The 18292-nt window shown below is 37.7% G+C and overlaps 1 protein-coding gene across 4 annotated transcripts; it reads left to right on the top strand.

Moving 5' to 3' along the window:
• Positions 1-1488: 1488 nt before the first annotated feature.
• Positions 1489-18050, top strand: FAM204A (family with sequence similarity 204 member A). 4 transcript variants are annotated; one of them, XM_040072051.1, is made up of 8 exons: positions 1489-1546; positions 2122-2432; positions 3362-3452; positions 3974-4007; positions 4586-4688; positions 6388-6477; positions 17226-17332; positions 17682-18050. In XM_040072051.1, the coding sequence occupies exons 2-8, from the start codon at positions 2199-2201 to the stop codon at positions 17731-17733; spliced, it is 711 nt and encodes a 236-aa protein (XP_039927985.1). In that variant the 5' UTR covers positions 1489-1546; positions 2122-2198; the 3' UTR covers positions 17734-18050. The 4 variants fall into 4 exon arrangements, with proteins under 4 accessions (XP_039927985.1, XP_058277637.1, XP_039927986.1 ...); XM_058421654.1 differs by lacking the exon at positions 1489-1546 and adding an exon at positions 1675-1819 and having other exon boundaries at positions 4589-4688; XM_040072052.2 differs by lacking the exon at positions 1489-1546 and adding an exon at positions 1675-1819.
• The last annotated feature ends 242 nt before the right edge of the window (positions 18051-18292 follow it).

Here is an 18292-nt window from a genome sequence, read left to right as displayed (position 1 = left end):
ATACAGTTATTAATTACCAGTTATCTGTGTACCAAATACAACCAATTATTCAATGTAAATAAAATAACTCTCTTAAAAATTGATTTCCCAGATGAGAGGGAAATCTAGTTAGCAAGCTGAGTGTGAAATTTACATGTAGTTCATGAAAAAGTGATTACTTACGGAATTAATTGATTTTAGAAATGAATCTGAGGATGTTAAATTATGGCATAAAAAGGAAAACAATCTGAAGATCTGATTTATGTCCATGAGAAAGGCATTTAGTTTTTCCTCCCATACACAGCCAATCCCAGACGCTGGGATCAACCAAGAAATCCTTACTCAAAGCCATATTTCTAATTATCTGTCTTCATAACCCTTGTCCTTTTTTCATTCCCCTCTTGCTTGTCCATAGCTGGGTCATGTCATGGTTTGGGGTGAGCAATTCCTTTCTCAAAAGACTCATTATCATATTGAGATACAGTTTTCAACCTGCCAAACTGTCACTCAAAAGTACATCTTCTCACAAATTATTTGGAAGATGGGAAACCTCCTGTCTTTCAGAAACATTTCAGTGCTAGTGGTGTCAGCTTCATCTTTTCCTTGTGCCTCCCTTCGTGATCCTCTTTCTATGCAAGATGCTCTTGCTGAATCACATTCAGGATGCTCCTAAATACTTGTGTTGTCTGCCTCACCTATGAAAGCTGAAATGACAAGGTGTAACAGAATCTTCCAGATAAACCAGTCCTTTGCTCTGCACACTTTGCATTTCTGTGGTTTTTCTCTTTACCACATTAATCCAAGGCACTACTGGGAACTTTGGAGGGATTTTTCAATTCTTGAAGAGTATGACCCTGGTCATAAACATTTTGGTGCAGCTCAACTACAAGGCTTACTGTTGGAAGAGATTCCACATTCCCTTATGGCAGCAGGAGTTGCTGTACAACTTGATGTTTGTCCTTCTGAAAGAAGCTCAGGTCTGATGAGGAGCAGCTGAGGGAGCTGGGGGTGTTCAGTCTGGAGAAAAAGAGGTCCAAGAGGGGACCTTACCACACTCCACAACCCCCTGACAGGAGGTTGGAGCCAGACTGGTGTCGGGCTCTGCTCCCAGGGAGTAAGAGATGAGAGGAAATGGCCTTCTGTTGCATCAATTGAGATTGAAGCTGGACATTAGGAGTAATTTTTTCACCGAAAAGGTGACTAAACATTGGAATGGGCTACCCAGGAAGGCGCCCTCCAAGGCGGTGGAGGGAACTTCCTTGCTCTGGAGGTGCTCAAGGAAAGATCGCATGTAGCACCCGGTGTCATGGTCTGGTTGGCACAGCGGCGCTGCGTCGTACATTGGACTCGGTAATCTCGGAGGTCTCTTCCAACCTAAATGATTGCGAGACACTGACGACGGCCGGCAGCTCACGCCGCCCCTCGCTCCGCTGCCCTCAGAGCCCCGCCAGCCCCGCCAGCCCCGCCCCGCCCCGCTGCCATGGCGACCGCCGCGCCCGCTGATTGGCTGCGCCGCCCCGCCCAATCCGCGCGCGGGGTGTTCCGGCGGTGCCAAGATGGCGGCCAGGTAAACACGGCCGGGGGCGGCGGGCGCGGGGCCGGGCGGCGGCGCTGAGGGGGCTCGGGCGGTGCTGACGGGGCTCCGGCAGCTCCACTGGCCCTGCGACGGCTTCGCGGGCACTGCCTGGCGGTACGGCCAGGGCCGGCTGCCTTCCCCTGGGCCGGCGTTGAGCTGCGTTTCTCTCGGCGTCGCTGCCTCTGGAGCGGGCCGCCCTCGCTATCCCGGCCTGCCGCCTCCCCGGACGGGCTCTTCCCCGAGGCAGCCCGGCGGCGAAGGGAGGTGGGTGTGCTGTCCCCGGGAGCTGCCCCTGTGGAGGCACGGGAGGTGTTTGCTGCAGTGTCGCCCCTAAACTGAAAGGAGCTGTAAGCAAACGCATAGGGGCACAACTTTAAAGGACAAGGAGTGGGGAAAAAACGAGCCAGTGATCTCAGCCTCTGTAATCAAATTGTCGTTTTCTTTCGAAAATAGCAGGTATTAGAACCATTATAATATGCTTATCTAAAATATGTAATGATAGTTATGTAACAGAAGCAGACATTTCTGATGACGTGTTGTGCTGTTTCTGTTTCTCTCTTCTGCAGGTTGTTTTTGTGTTGGGATGGGTAACCTGGTGTCTTTGCAGTGACTTGAAATAGTTTGAACTTACTTAAGCTGGAGGATGTGGAGCGGGCTGTTACCTCCAGGACTGAATGAGAGCGATGTTGATCTAAGTTCTGATGATGGAGACGAATCGCCTGGTTCCTGTTCAAAGCAAGATGCAAAAGAAGATGCTGAAGGAGTTCAGGGGACTGGACAGGAAAGTAGTGCCAGCGGTGAACTTCTTTTATCAGTGACAGATGAAGAAGGTGAATCTCAAACGTGCCCTCCTGGAGTTTCTGTAAATATCTGGAATGTATGTATCATTGCAGATCTCCAAATGCAGTGTACTCAAATGGCTGATTTTTAGATTAAAATAACTCAGTGTTGAATAGTCAATATACAAATCTGAAATTAGATAAAATATGATCTGAGTGTACACACCTTAGTTTGTTTAAAGCCAGGTGAACAGGAATTTAGAAAGGAAGTGATCAGGTGGTGGTTTGGTGGTGATTGAAAGCACAGCAAGGAGTTGTCATGGCTCTACAGTTGCATAAAACTTGTATTTTCAGTGGTTTATGGGCTCTGAGCTGCTCGGTAGGTGCTGTCTGCAGTGGTGGGGATTTACAGCTCGGTGTTTCAGCCTCTGTGGGGGTGCTGCATACCTGGGAAGGTGTGATGAGCCCTGCTTCTTGCTATAGGGTGAATTGCAAGCATTCAGACTCTAGAGTTCCTTATAACCTCCTGATTCTGCAGTTGCACACAAAGACTGGGGAAAATAAAAAAACCTGAACAAAACAATGTGTTTTAGGCTTTGGATTCAAAATAGGAATTGGCAAAAAATAGTTGCCCTCTTTCATCCCTCAATCCTTGTAGGTAGCCTGCTGTGCAAGGACCATGCTGTCACTGATCTGTGGATTGCAAACTACCAGCTAGGCAATGAAAATACCTGGTACAGCTCAGGAGTGCACAGCAAGCAAAAGTGTGTTCTGTGTCCCATCCCATGAGGGAACTCTCAGATCTGAACAGTCCTGGGACATAGGGAGGGCAGAAAGTCAGAGAGAGGTGATGAAAGATTAGCACCAATTCCAGTTTAATGCCATCAGAGTCGCATGGTCTGGATTTGTAAATTGGGATGTAATAGATAACACAAGTCACTGTGGATAATTAAACATTTCTCTACATAATTTCTTTTAAATGGGGAGAAAATTAAAAATACTGTCTTGCTTTTTCATAATCCTGTAGAAATTTATGGAGCTTCAGAAGAAACACCGTGAAATGAAAATGCAAGTAAAAGAGGAAAACAGATGCCGAAAAAGAAAGCGCCGCCGAAAAGGTGGTTTTTTTATGATTAACAGAATTTATTTTTTTCAAATTGAATTAGTATCAATACATGATGTTTTGTGGGGTTGCTGTTTTTTGTTTTTGAGTTTGGTTTTTTTTTTTTAATGCAGTATGATATTCTAGCTGTTACCTAGGATTTCTTTTTTCTGCTTGTATACATCACTTGCAAGGTTTTAGTGAAGTTGTAGATTGCTACATAGAATGCAAGTAATATATGTGTCCCCTTCTTAAAAAAGGACGCAGAATTTACTCAGTTAATCCTGATTTATAATGATTAAGTATATTTCAGTAGTTCTGTAAAACTTACTTTTGCAAATTCTGGTTAAAACGTCACAGATATTGCAGGAGTTTCTTACAGCTGAGTGGTTTAAATCCACATGATCATTGGGTAAAAATCCCAGTGTGTTGATCTTTGAAAGGAAATGTGACCAATTAGAGCTCAGTTAACTTCATTGGATGCTGTGGGGTATTACTGTGTAATGTTGGTGTTTTTTTCTTTCTTTTTCCCCTTAGCAAAACCAAGAAAGACCGATGAAGTGGCTAAGAGGTATAACCAGGTCAATGGGATTACCTGAGGTCTGTTAGCAGGCAGAGCTTGTAATAACCTTGACCACATTCATAGGCAAAACCTAGCTTTAAGCGCTGTGTAAAATATCTTTTAAGTTTATTCAGTGTCTCTGTTGAGCAGGCTGAATTTGTACCAGTGATTGCTTGGTGGAGTGTTATTGCTTGATCTTAAAAATCAACACAAATGTATCATTTAATGTAATTTTTAATAGACTTAATGTTCTTCCTACTTCCTTCATACAAGCTCCTGTTCAGCCTGCTCCTTCCTTTCTTTTTTCTCCTTGGCGGTGTTAGGTTTATGGTTAGACTAGATCTTAAAGAACTTTTTCAACCTAAATGGTTCTATGATTCTATCAGCTTGCTTTCAAGATTGTGAAATTACACTTACAAAAGGGAAGGAATAATTAATTTCACTTCATTTAAAAAACTGAATGGGTAAAAAAATCAGGTCTGCCAAATGGAAGAGTTTATTTTAGCTTTGAAAAGGATATTACAAGTTGTGGAAAGGGTAGTGGTTATAGTAATGACTTGCTTGTTTGTTTGTTTGTTTGTTTTTAGTAGTCAGCAGTTGGAAAATGAAGACAAATGGAAAGAACTTACACAGTACTTTGGAATCAATGATAGATTTGAATCACCTGTGGACAGCAGGGCTCCACAAAAGGTGACTTATTACAAAGACAGTGTCAGCTTGTATCTGGCAGTAAGAGAACTTGCCCTTAACTGAGATAGGAATGAAACTGAAGCTGTTTGAGAGTAAAGGGTACAGTCACTCTGAGGAGGGACCATTTTGTGACCTTTTTAAATAAATGTCCTTGGATGGTTGCTGTGCTTTCTGTTAAGACAGTATCCAGGCTTGTTTCCTGTCTGGTTTTGTTTTCTGCTGTTGTCAGAGGGAGAACACTTCATATGCATTGTTTGACTTTTCCTTTTGTTTTGCTTCATCGTGTTTTGACTTTAAAATGTGTCACATAAATCCTTCAGTTGACACCAGTGGCTACAAGAATTATAGGGGCAAACCTAGAATACATTTTGACTGGATTCATAACACATTCTGTTCATAAATATTACTGTGTAACTAGTCATATCTGAAATAATTGGCATACATGATGGATAAGTTAAGAATCTCACTATATTGTGAGTTTCTGTTAGTACTGTTGGTACTACAGTATTTCTTATAAAGTTCTCTGTAGGTTCTATCACATGAAATGTTCAGTTTATGATAATTTCTGTATTTTTATTTCCTTAAAGTAAGTTTCTACATGCAAGTCATGAAGATTTGTTTGCTTCTTACTTTTGGTGGCTATTTAGTTGTCATTAAATTGCTCAGCATAGATCTGGAATCAGACCCAGAGTGTTAAAATGCAGATGGTTTCATTGTAATTTCAGGGATATTAGCACTAGTGGAAGACATGTCTCATTATTTTCAGAAAAGGTATCTCAACAGAATTTGCCATCACTGCAACTTCCAATTGTGCAGGTTTTTTTCATCTACCACCTGAAATAATTCAAGTGCAGTGTTTGCAGATCACTGTTTCTCAAGATTTCCATTAGCTTTTTCACTTTTATCTCTTAAAAAAGTGAATGTTTTGGCACTGTCAAGAGTGTTTTCTTTAGCTTCACTAATATTTAAAACCAGTGAGGCTGTAAATAGTCTTTTGTTATGAGATTGAGGTTTCTTGTGAAATTCTGGAATCAGTGCTACCCTTCAGTATTCCATCAGAAGTTTACAACTATAATCTCCAGGAAATAGTTACTTTTTATTGTTATGTTTTGTAATTATTTTGTAAGTGTTGCCATTAAACAAGGTGTGTTTACCTCTGAAAATAACAAAACAACTTTTAAATCCTGAAGTTTTTTCATTGTTTTCCATAGGGCTGCTAGAATTTTTTAATTTATTAGCACAGTGGAGTGGCTTTGTGCCAGAACTCTGTTTTTTGGGTAAAGATAAGATCTTAGAACTGTAACGATACAGTGGTAATTGCCATTCTTCATGTTACCTGACACATATATTTCACATTTTGTTTAGAAAGCTCCAGGGATGGAAGAGATAAGCCAGATCTTCAGATGAAATTTTATTGTGACAGGCATAAACTAGCCCGTGTAATTTTTTTAACCTATAGTATTATCCTGCACATAAGGTGGAACTAATGCAATGATTTGTGCTCAGGCAGCCTCTCAGTGAATTCTTAATTGTACTATCCATTACAATACACAGACAGAGTGATTTGTGGTGCGCAGAAATTACAGGTTTATGCAGTGTCTTAAAGAATTTTATGAAAGAAATATTTTTAGAAAGGAGGTACTCCTTTTAAATATGTTCTTTTTATTCTGAAGCCATTTACCTTTTTTTTTTTCCCTAGTCTGGCCTTGAACTGAGCATAGAGAAGTGTGTGGCTGAGGGTGACATTGCCAAGGCTGAGGAGCTGAGTGACAGATTAGCCATTCGGGAGGTAAGTGGGCTTTAACAAAAACTCTGAGGGGTCATTTAGTTTTGCACATGGACTAAAAATGTCATGAGTAAAACAGCACTGAAGATTGTTTGCAGCACCTTTCCCCTTTCCTGAGCAGATTCCTGTCAGTGATTGAGGGACTTTGCTGCTGATCTAGCCATGCTTGGACAGCAGTAGCTGTGTTTAAGAATTGAAAATACAGCCAGGAACTGTCCCAAGTAACCTTGCTTTAGAGCCTTGCTGCTCACTCCACAACTCAGAGAAGCTGATAGCTGGTCTTCTTTGTTGACCTTTTCATTTTTCTCCAGCCAAGAGGACAGGAGTAGGATGCTCCCTTCCTCTCAGTTCCCTATGCCTCATAATTCTTTTTGCATTATTTCACCCATAAGCTTGGGAAGCCTGAAGACAGGTAGAGATTTAGCAAGCCTAGAGCAAATGAGGACGTATGAACCCCAAGTTGTGAGCCAATACTTGTTTTTCTGTGTATTCATGTGGTCAGGAGTTGATGGCTGGAAGAATTCTGAAGAAGAACAGGAGTAGATGGTTGTCTCTCTGTACTACTGCTGTAGCCTTAGAATTGTGTTGGATATTTTTTTTTTTCTCCTTGTCATAATTGTTCAGTGTTTAAATACATACCTAAAAACAAGTCCAGAGTAACACAATTTTTTCAAGATGATGTCTTATTAGTTGGTGTAGCTGAGTAATTTCATGAAAGCTGTGCTCTGCCACAAAAATGGGAGCTTTTAAATCTGTATCTGCTGCTTAGTGAATACTTTAAACTGGTGAGGAATCTACCAGATTTCTCTTCTTTTAAGAAATTTGTGCACATGGGGTAGGTGGTAGCAGCTGGAGTAAAAATAGCTAAAATCCACAAAGGCTGTTTTCCCCACTGGTAGCTGTGCACAGGGGAGAAAATGCAGAGGAAAAAATTAGGATAAAAAGATAGTTGAATAGTTTTGAAGCCAGATTAAAAAAAAAGAAGTAGTACTTCAGTGGGTGGAGAAACAATATTTTTTTAAGTCATCTGAGTAGTGTGATTTAAACTATAATATAGTTTAAATCTTCTCAATTTATACTATAAAAGTAGTTATATAACTTTTGCTTTCATTCCTTTATCTTGCATATTCTTCCATCTTCACAGAGGTAGTGGGAATTGTCTGTCCACTGTATATGCTTACAAAATTCAAAGGTATTAGAAAAGGATTAGGAAAGTACAGACAAATTTTGACTGCTTCTCATTCTCATGCAAATATTTTAAATGTTTCTTAAATACAGTGTTTTAAACTAAGCTTTAATGTAAAACTGCAGATTTAAATCTGTTTATGCAATGTATTACAATATTGTGATGGCTTTAAAAACAGATGGTTTTTGAAGGAGAAATACAGTTCTTAGGTTCTCTGAGTTTAGATAAAAGTAACTGTTCCTCAGTGAGCGTTCTTACGAAATCATTAAACTCCTCCATTTAGTCACTCAGGGCAGTTTCTAATGACTATACTCTTATCTGCCTTGTCACCAGTGATCACAAAACTTCAGTCTGCAAGGATAACAGCTATTGACAGTGGTAGGAATGTGTCCTGATGTTCCCTTTAAGTCTGACCAGCTTCTGACTGTTTTGTTACCTTTCATGTGTACAACATGAAAAATGCTTGCTGTTCTCCTTCACAAATGTCATTATCCTATCTCCTCTAAAGTGGTTGGAATATTATAATCAATAAAACATACTGAGGTTCTAGTGCAAATTGTTTGATTATAAAAACAAATTAATGTTAGAAGTTTTAAGGTTTTGTAATATTTATGATAAACTGTTATCTGATTTTGGTAGCCGTGGGATTATACATCTAGCATATCCCAGGTGCTACAGCAGTGTATTATTATTTGTGGAACATTAGCTCCAAATTGTTGACTTTCAAATATTAGCATGTTGTAATTCTGAAAACAAAATGCTTGAAACATTATTAGTATTCACAGCCTTGACATGGTTTTGGTTAAGTGGGTTTATCTGAACAAATAGTATGTTGAAAGAAGGAAAACTCAAATGACTGGCTTGATCTCTCATGAGGAGTTCTGTCGAGGCAGAATCCATGAGAATTCACTGGGGTTCTCTGCTCTTGTAAAGATGTGCTCCATTGCTCATTGCAAGGTTCATTTTTCTTTGTGATTTTCAGAAGCTCTTTTTTTTTTTTAATGTATCTTTTAAAATACTTTTTTTCCTAAGGAAATTGTTCTAACAGTTACTGTTTCAATGAAGAGCTATAAAAAGAGGATTTGATTATGAAAGAGTCTGAAAAGTCAGGGTTTTGTAAACAAGTACATTAAATAAAATTTTGCTTTCATGTTGTATAGCATTCATTCAATTGGTACTTTTCTTCTCTTAGCAATTTACAGAAATGTCTATTTTAATACACAATGCCTCTTAAGAAGTTAATTTTTAAATAATGTAGCTATTTGTATCCCTCTAACTTCCAAATGCAACACAGCTCTGTGCGCAGGTCAGGCACACAACTGTACTGTGGCTGTACTGAAGTACACCACTTCTGAAGTCTGGGGTAATAAGCGGATGAATTATTGTTCTTTTATCTCAACTTCATCTCTTTATGTATAGTTTTCATTTTTCTTTGGCAGTGTTACAGGGCTGGGGACAGAGAGTGTGTGAGAAACAGCTGTCTGGTGTTTGGGGTGCAGCCCCCCTTGCAGCCATGTGAGAAATGTTCAGTGCTAGGTGTTCTTTTTGAAATCAGGTGTATGGGGTTTTAATCTGCACCATTTTCTTTTGCAAGAAGCAGTGACTGGAACCTGCTGATAAAGCTTTTGCTTTGAGGCACAGATCCCAGAGTTCTTAAAGCCGTTTCCTGCCTTAATAAGTGAAACTAATTTTTGATGTATAACATTTATAAGCCTGTGAAACTGATAGGGCAGCTTCAGTATTTAGAAAAATGAAGCCAAAAATAAACAGATGATGAGTATAAACGGTAAAAACATATCCTAAAAAGCAAAGGAATGTCAAAACGATGCTGTCAATATCCTATCGTTGTGACACAGTGAGAAAAGCTTTTTTTAAATCAGATTCATTTAAAATCGGTGATGACTTAGGCAATGTGCATAATCTAGCAGCTGTCAGTGCATCATGGAATTTTACGTTCTAAAAACCTAAATGATACTGCTTTAAGGTTTTGGGTCTTCAGGTTTCCAAGTGGTACTTGTTGCAGGTTCTTTAAGAAAAATGTTACTGCACTGCATTAAGTGAGGCTTTGGGCAATATATTATTTGTTGTTTTCTTTGGTTTGACAAATGCGCACAAATACTGATTTTAAAACCAAGCTTCTCAGTCCAGGAGTACTCAAGGTTTTGGAGTGAGAATTAGAACTTGGATACCTCCTGTATGAGGCTGTGTTTACTGATGACTGCATGGGTAGATTCATAGGTAGCTTTTGAGACTGGCTGGTGTGTTCCCCCTTTTTTGTTGGCAGTTGCATTTCTATTAAAAATATGAACTCTATGTATTAACACTGCTGAATATTTTGTCTAATCTCACTATCAAACCTCACTATCAAATATTACCCATTTTCTCCTGTTGCCAGTCATCAGGGTAGATGGCATCCATCCCCACAGCATGTTCTCTTGTGGAGTGTTCTGCTTCCCTGTGAGATCTGGTGATCTTGAAGTTCTGTATTTCATTATTTTATACAAAAGTGAAGTTCCTCCTGAAAAAAAGAATGGGCATCTCTGCATTATGTTGTAGAGAATAATTTAGGACTTCAGTAACTCTGCTCCTTCAGCTTCTGGCTGGAGCACCTCAGTGCTGTGATGCAGTTACAGTGTCCAGTATCAACACTGCTTTGATAAATGTGTTGAGCACCAACATAATACGGTGGGTCATGCTCAGTAATTCATTGTAGATCTTCAAAACTACTGGATTGTTTCATTAATACCTGCAGTACAGTATTACTAGTATTAAATAACTGAGCAGTTCATTGCAGCGTGCGTGGTACAATATGCACAGTTAGTGTTTGTTATTGTAATCCAGTTGCTGTCTTTGTTATCAGATTCCAGGGCTTCCAGCATTGGCAGAGTCCTTCATGTTTTATAGCTGTGCTTTTCAGATGTAGACTGGCATACATAAAGCTATTGTTTGAACATTGTATTTAAGGATGACTTATTTAACTTGAGAGATGCCAATAGAAATGTTAATGTAGGAGTTACCCCAAAAAATCAGAGCCTTTTAGAATGAAAGTTATTAAGAGAATAAAGTTTATGGTAAACACTTATCTGGGCTGAAATGACATGATTTTTTGGTGATGCCTTAGGGTTGGATAGCTGAGATCTAATAGTAGCAGGTACTTGGGTTATGGAGCTGGGAACAGACAGCTGGAATTATGTCAACTTTTTAATGCTTTGTGAAAATCTTTCTGGAATTTTATCTTGAGATGTAATTAAATTGTTTCTACTGTGTTAGTGGGAATCCACCTCGATTTTTTTTTAAAGAATAAATGTTGATAAATTAGAACACTGTGACTGTGCATAGCTGGATGTGTTTGTCCCTTTGAGTAAGGATAGCATGTGCAGATATCTGGTAATTTCACTCTGCTATAAATCACTTTCAATTTGGAGTGATACTTGAATGAATTTTTTCATAGGTAAGCCAAAAAATCTTAAAAGATTCCCCACCACCACCCCTTAAATATATTTTCCAAACATATGTTCCCCCTAGAAAAAGAGATTTTTTTCATAGTGTTCTTGTACTCAGATCATGGTTTAGTGTCTCAAAATGCAGAATACAGATTTCTTATGGCTCTAATACTGTGAGAACTAATCTGACTAAAGCCCAGACTTTGCACTTGTTGGTGTTTTTTGTGGGAGCTGTCTGGTGGCTAGGTGCCACATTGTCTAAGAACACATTAGCCTGAGGACTGTAACTTGAACACGATTAAATAATCTTGACCATATTAGACTTACCTGTCAAAAGTCACTTTTAAAATATTTTGTAATTTAGTGTGCTAAATTGCTGCAGCACTTGTCAGTCTCTAAATAGCACAGACTTTTTGACAGTGCTTCCTTAAATGCTTGACTTAGTGGCTTCTGGCATTTTGGGGAAAGACTTGAAAAGCTGCAATTTATAGGGACACTGGTATTTAATCAAGCTGAAATGAAAGATCTCCATTGTAATTGATGAAATTAATTGGCTATTCACTGGAATATCATCCTCATGTTACAGCAAGATCAGTCCTGCTGTTGTCTTTAAAATTTGATGCATCAGTTTTGTCTATTTTCTCATGATCAAGTTAATATCTCCTGTCTGCAAGTAACCTCCAGTCATAAAAATTAGAAAGGGAATTACCCAAGGCAGTTTGTTGGTTAGAGCTGCTGAGAACCATTCTGGAAACTGCTTTCCATGTGAGAATCTAGGTAGGAAATGATTGATTTTGATGACATTACTGTCAAGAGTTGGACAGGAGTTAGTGCTTGATGCTGTTCTGTTGATAAAATAAAATTTCTAAGTTCTGTGCAATGTTCACAATTTCTCACAGCGTTTTTACGTACCTGAAGTGATGCAATTTTATATGGAGTGTAACCAAGCACAAATTAACTTGGAACAATTGTCAAAGAATTGCCCCACCCCCCCCAAAAAAGGGAAAAAAAGGGTTTTTTAGTCTGAGAAGGATTTCCTTTCTTACCTTAGTGAAGGTGCTTCCAAATACTCCTCTTCATTGAGGTGGTTTTCTTTTAACCTTTGGAACATGGCAGGGTTATCACCTAGAATTACATTCTTATGCTCCCTTAATTATGTATATCTTTTCCTTAACAAACCTTAAAAAAAGATTTCAGATGTTACAAGTCTAATTAAAGAGACAGACAAAGCACAGTTTATACTGTAGATTTTTTCTGCAGTTCAATTAATCAGCATGTTTTCTCTTTTAATTAAAACCATTTTAGTAAATTAAAGCCCACAGCAAAACACATATATAATTTGTTTGTAATTAGCTCTTAATTGGTGGTAGTTGAAGCTTAGCACCCTTGGTTTCTTTCTTCATGATTGCCATTTTATTAGCAGCCAGTCATTAATTAATCTTTTTTTCTAATTAGCTTATAAAACTGTTGATGGCACATTATTGTAAATGTGATTTTAAGTTCAAAGCTTGTTAATAAGCTTTCTTACTTAGAAGAACAGAGATAAAGAAATTGCTGAAAACAGTACTACAGTTCTTTTTTTAAAACTGCCTTTGTTATAAGGGGGCTCTGTAAAGCATCTAACAGCTTATGGTTAATTTTTTAATGCTGTGTTTTCTCATGAATGGAGGAAGTTACTTGCATTTAAATGTTTAAGTCTAGCAAAGAGCTTAATATTAGAACAGTTTTCTGTCCTTGCTCCATTACTGTGTCATCCAAATATAATTTGATGTTGTAATACACGGCATAAAAATACAACAAAGGTATTACAAAGTATTTTACAGGGGAAGTTGAGCTCATCATTGAAAGGGGACAATTTTCACTGCAAAATCCACTCGGTATTCTTGTTTGCTTTATATATTTTATATACGTCAGCAATGGATAACATTCCATAACATAAAAGGAGAAAATCATTGCTAGAGGCAAGCCTGAAATAACTAGATTCATATTTGCTGAGAAACTGTAACACTATATTAAAAGGCTGTTTGGCTTCTCTGCTATGATCATAGGACATTTCAGGACCTGTTTGAATATAGATGTTTTGTTGGAGCTCTTGTAGGTTTGATATTTTGTATTTCGTACCTCAGTATTTCTGGAGCAGTTCTTGATTCCGTTGTCTCAGTACTTGTATCATTCAGCGTTTACATTTTACAGTTTTATCTTTAAGACAAGTCTTTGCTTTGTGATATTTAATGTTAAATGTCCAGATTTGCAAGGAAGTTTTCCAGAAGTTGCAGTCGATTCAGTTGCAACTTAATGAAAATGTTTACTCTTCTGCCTGAACTTTACATTCTATTTCAACTTCAGCCATTTCTTTGCTTGTTTTAAAAGTGTTTTATGGTGCTGTGCAAGAAACACTAGAAAGGGATAGCTGACAAGGAAAAAATTAAAAATTGGATAAAAAGTAAATGAATAATGTCATATTACTAAAAAGATGAGAGGCTAATTTGTGCCGACTTTTTGCTAATTTTGTTCAAGCCTCAAAATGAGGAGCTGTCACCCGTTCTGTGTAGCACTGATGACAGTGCCAATGATCCATGAAATAAGCTGCCGCTGGCTTTGTTCTGATAAGAATGAACAAATCTGCACAATGTACGGCTCCCAGAATCTCATTTTCATACTTGCATGCAGGCTAAAAGAAATAAGCTGTTTGCAGGCTTGATTAATCAGACATTTGAGGGTTTTTTGTCTCTTTGATCTCTTTCGTCTCCTAGGTAACTTGCTTGACATTAATGTTGAGCTTGAGTAAAGACAATCAGGAATTGTAGACCAAACTGATATAAAAATTAAAGACCTTAACACTTTAAGTACTCCAGTAATGGTTCCGCTTTACTTCAGAAAACATCTGTTTTCATTTAATTAAAGAACAAAAGAGAATGGCATAAATATTTTTCATAGAGACCTGTTATTCCGTAAAAAGTTAAAGTATGATAATTGGTATTTTTAAATAAATGCCTTGAAAGTGTTCAAAAAGAAGCAAAGCTTCAGATATTTGTTACAAGGTAACAATTTCAGATGAGTAGGAAATTTTCATTTATGCTACATTAAACATCTAGAGTGAGATATTTGACATGATTATTGGGCAACTTTAAAAATGGAAAGGGCTTTGCCCTTTCAAAACTAAGCTGTTTTTTAAGTTTGTCTCAAAATACACGTATATATAGTGTTACAAGGATGAACCATTATATCAGCTTTACTACCCAGTATAATTTACACACTTTAAACCTGTAAAAGTGAAAGGAATTTAAAAAAAAAAAAATGTCGCAGTGCGTTTGCTTGAGGTTATGCAGACGCTTTTACAAATCTTCCAAGTGGCTGTAAAGATGAATGCCTCAAGGGTCTAGCCAGGGCCCTGCTTTTCCAACCAGCTAAAGCCCTTATCTTAAATCCAAGCAAAGTACCATTAATCTTTTTGAAAGACCTTTTATGGCTTTTAATATATCCCAAATTAGAACATTTTACACCCTTGGTTCCTGAAATATGGTGATAAAAAGCCTTTAGAGCTTAATTTTCCTTACTGCGTGCTCTGACCAATTTGCAGTTCTTTGTGATAATGTTTAGACACCTTAATTAAAATGCAGCAAAATATTGGATGTTCTATATGGAAAATGCTGATACTTTGACTACACAAGAAATTGTTGTATATATTCTTATTCATGCTTTCTTACTTCTTTTAAGATTGTATTTTATTGAGTTATCTGATGACCTGAAATGTTAGTGTGGTGTGTGGGTTTTTTTTTTTTTTTTTAATGTGTAATCCATTGACCAAGCTTTTATGGATTTCTTCTTGGGGGGAGCAGGGAGTGAAGATGTATGTTTGGGTTTGGGTGGGAGCAGAAGACATTTAATTTGACTAAAATGTTTATGTGTTTATATGCAACATTGGTTTTCATGTCTTGAAAATTTGACTCTATGTGGCCTAGAAATTATAACAAAGCTGCAAAATGCTTCTGCTTTTACTTCCACATACACTGCAGAGGATCTTACTATCCCATTTTTTTCTGTACTTTTCAAAGATGGAAGAGCTCATTCTGTCTTCCAGAAAAATGCAGACAAAAAGATTTTTCTGCAGCACTTGTTTAGAGCTTGCTTGTGTACACTTGTATGTGTATAGGTGCTCAACAGGCCACTAGAATATATTTTAAGGAGGTTCCGTTATTCATCACAGAGCAAAAGTTAATTTTCAAGTGTGTTAGGAGGTAAAATACCTCTAATAAAGGCATGGTTCTGCTGACTGACTTTAGCTATCAGATAGCTCTATTGTTTAAACTAATAATTACTCCTGTTTCAATTTAAAAGTAAACATTTTTTTTATATTTTGGGTGAGTTTTCTTAAGCATTTTTATACTGCGAATATATTAAGGTTAATAGCTGCCCTTAAATATTAAGTGACAATGCAAATAAAAGAATGTTATGTTTTAGTCTTTTGACCTGAAATTTAGCAGTTCAGATGTCGGCATTGAATTACTGTTAATAAAAAATGTTAATCCTCGGGGGGAAAATTACGTAGATAATATAAAAGTTTTGAAATAGCTGGTGACAGTATTCTGTGCATCAAGATGATTCCAAAGGTACATATTTATAATCTTGTATCACATGCAGATAGAGGGTGAGAAACTTGTTCAGCATTCTTTATTTCCTTTTTAAATATTATGTTTATGAAAATATCTATTTTCCTTTTAAAGTGTTATGCTCAGCTCCTAACTGCTTGTGTTGCCAGCGTTTAGAGCCTCAAACAAAGCCCAAGCTGATGTTGTGCTTGCTGCTTTTCCTTAAAGGCTGCTGCAGAAAGGCTGCTTTCTTCATTCTTGAACCCTGAGAGGGCCATAAGATAGAAGAGCTTGTAGTGATGCTAGTTAGGGATTTTTTGGGGGTTTTGTTTGTTTGCTTGCTTGTTTTTCTTTGATAACAAAATGATCACCTACCTATTGTGTGTTTGTTGGGATAGTTGTGGAAGATGTGTCAGTGCATCTACACCTGCAGGTGTGTTCTTGAGTTCTTTCTCATCTTGCCTGGATAAAGCATTTCTCAGAGTAAATATTTGTCTGCATAGATGCTGCAGATTATTCAGGTTATATTACCATTAATAGTGGAACTTCAGCCAAGGTGTTACAGAGTATTCTTCCCCTTGGGTCTCCTGTTCTTTGATGCTCCCATGATGTTTTGGGGGAAGTTTAGAATATCCAGTCATAAACTGCTTGCTAATTTCAATAGGTTTGGGTGTGGATTGAAAGAAAACCTGTTTGTCCACGTCAGTTTGTGCAATTTGGGGTAAATGAATTGCAAGCTTGTCTTGGAGAATAGCAGTAACTTCTGAGAATTAATTCCTTCATAATCAAGTCAAGGCAGCAACCACAAAATATAACTACAAGTTATGAATGCTGATTAAGGGAAATAAACTGGTCATAGTTCACTGTATCTTCTTCCATCTTTTTTACTTTACTCTCCCTTGCTTTCCTCCTGCACTTGACATTCACTAAAGGGAACTTCATTTTCACAGATTGCATAAGTTTATGGAAGTGGAAAGCTGGCATTTCATACCCTTGCAATCTAAAAGCTTGTAATGTGGAAATAGACACTAAGGACACTGCATCATTTATTTTTGGACAGAGTGATTGAAACATGTCTAGTGGTTCTACTGAAAAATGTGTGGTGGTAGCAGCTCTTCCTGTATAAAAGTGTCTTTTGGGGTGTTTTTGACACTGGTAAGACCTGATTCTGTTGTGTTAGCGTAACTGAGGTCACAGACCGGTCCTTATAATGGAAACTGTGTATTTGGATATGTCTGTCTATGTAAAACAAACAAACAAAAGGATCCAGTGAGCAGTTGCCCTTTGTTTCTGAAAATGAAGGATTTGGTGAAAAGGATCACTTGCCCCAGGATCCTACACCTTTGTATTTCCTTCAAGAGACATTCTTGTTTGTCCGGTCTAATAGTGCATCATCACCCTAATATTTGGAAGATATTTTAGTATCTGTCGACTTTTGAGAAACAATGTCAGACCAAGTAATTTGTGAGGCTTAAATTTCATATGAGCCATTTGCATCTAATCAGTTTTCCTTTGTTCCTTTTCATGTCTTAGCTTGGTGTGAAAATTGCCAAAGCTGCCGCTTGCCGCAACTTTGTAAAAGCCAAGCAAGAAGCAGAGGCTGCCCAAGAAGCTCAAAAGAGAAAGAAGCTTGCTTGGGGGTAAGTCATTTGAGTATGGAATTAAACATTTGTGATTTCATTGGCGCTAAGTGTGTACAATACAATCTCAGTTAAATGTTTTCTTAGTTGAAACAGGCTTGTGCTAATCTTATTTGTTTAGTTTAACCTTGTTGGGTTTTGGTGGGCTTTTTTAGGAGTGTATCAGCCTTAAGCACAGAGGCTTTATGAGAAATCAAGTGGGGGTTGTATGGCTGTATTTGTCTTCATGCCTTTATTACAGTATTAAAAATAAGTTTTTATTTTATTTTTGTTGTTGTTAAGAATAACGTGGTTAAATACCTGAAACGTATGCACTCATTCCTAATGTGGGGTTTGTGCTCTGTTTCAGATTTGAAGCCAAGAAAAGATGGGAAACGAAAAGCAACATGGGATATATGTAATCCATCCTGTTTTCCTCAGGAGTCAAATACCTGTTGTTACTTGAAGAATTTTTGTGGGCAACTTATTAAATTTAAACATAAAACCCCCCAAAACAAAACAGAAAACATCAAATGCCTTGTATTTATCTTATTGCTTTTAAACTGCACTATCTTGTTTTGGCACTCTCTTATAAATAATACAGCAAAAATGCTATCTAAACATCAAGACTGTGTTAAATTTTCCTCCTAGATATGAAACCTAAAGATAACGCATTTCAGGATAAATTTGGAGTCTGGTAGAAAGCTCTCTGAAGTTGAAATAAAATCCTTGGTCCAAATGTGTTTTGTGCTGTACTGCAATTTTAATGTGTGGGTATAAGAAGAGGGGTATGTTTGCTTCTGGGGTTTCACAGACTTAACGCAGTAAGTACTTCTTTTCTGCTTGAAAGTTGGGGGAAGATACTAAATAAAGAAGAGCAAACCCAGCCTATCTTGTTTAAGCTAAGGGCATTTATAGCCTTAGTAAATAGGACCACACAAAAAAAAAAAAAAAAAAAAAAAAAAACCAACCAAAAAAACA

This window comes from Hirundo rustica, chromosome 8, assembly GCF_015227805.2.
Source record: "Hirundo rustica isolate bHirRus1 chromosome 8, bHirRus1.pri.v3, whole genome shotgun sequence".
NCBI classification, from domain to species: Eukaryota; Metazoa; Chordata; class Aves; order Passeriformes; family Hirundinidae; genus Hirundo; species Hirundo rustica.
The sequence above is the reverse complement of the archived record's forward strand: the minus strand, read 5'-3'. Positions and strand labels throughout refer to the sequence as shown.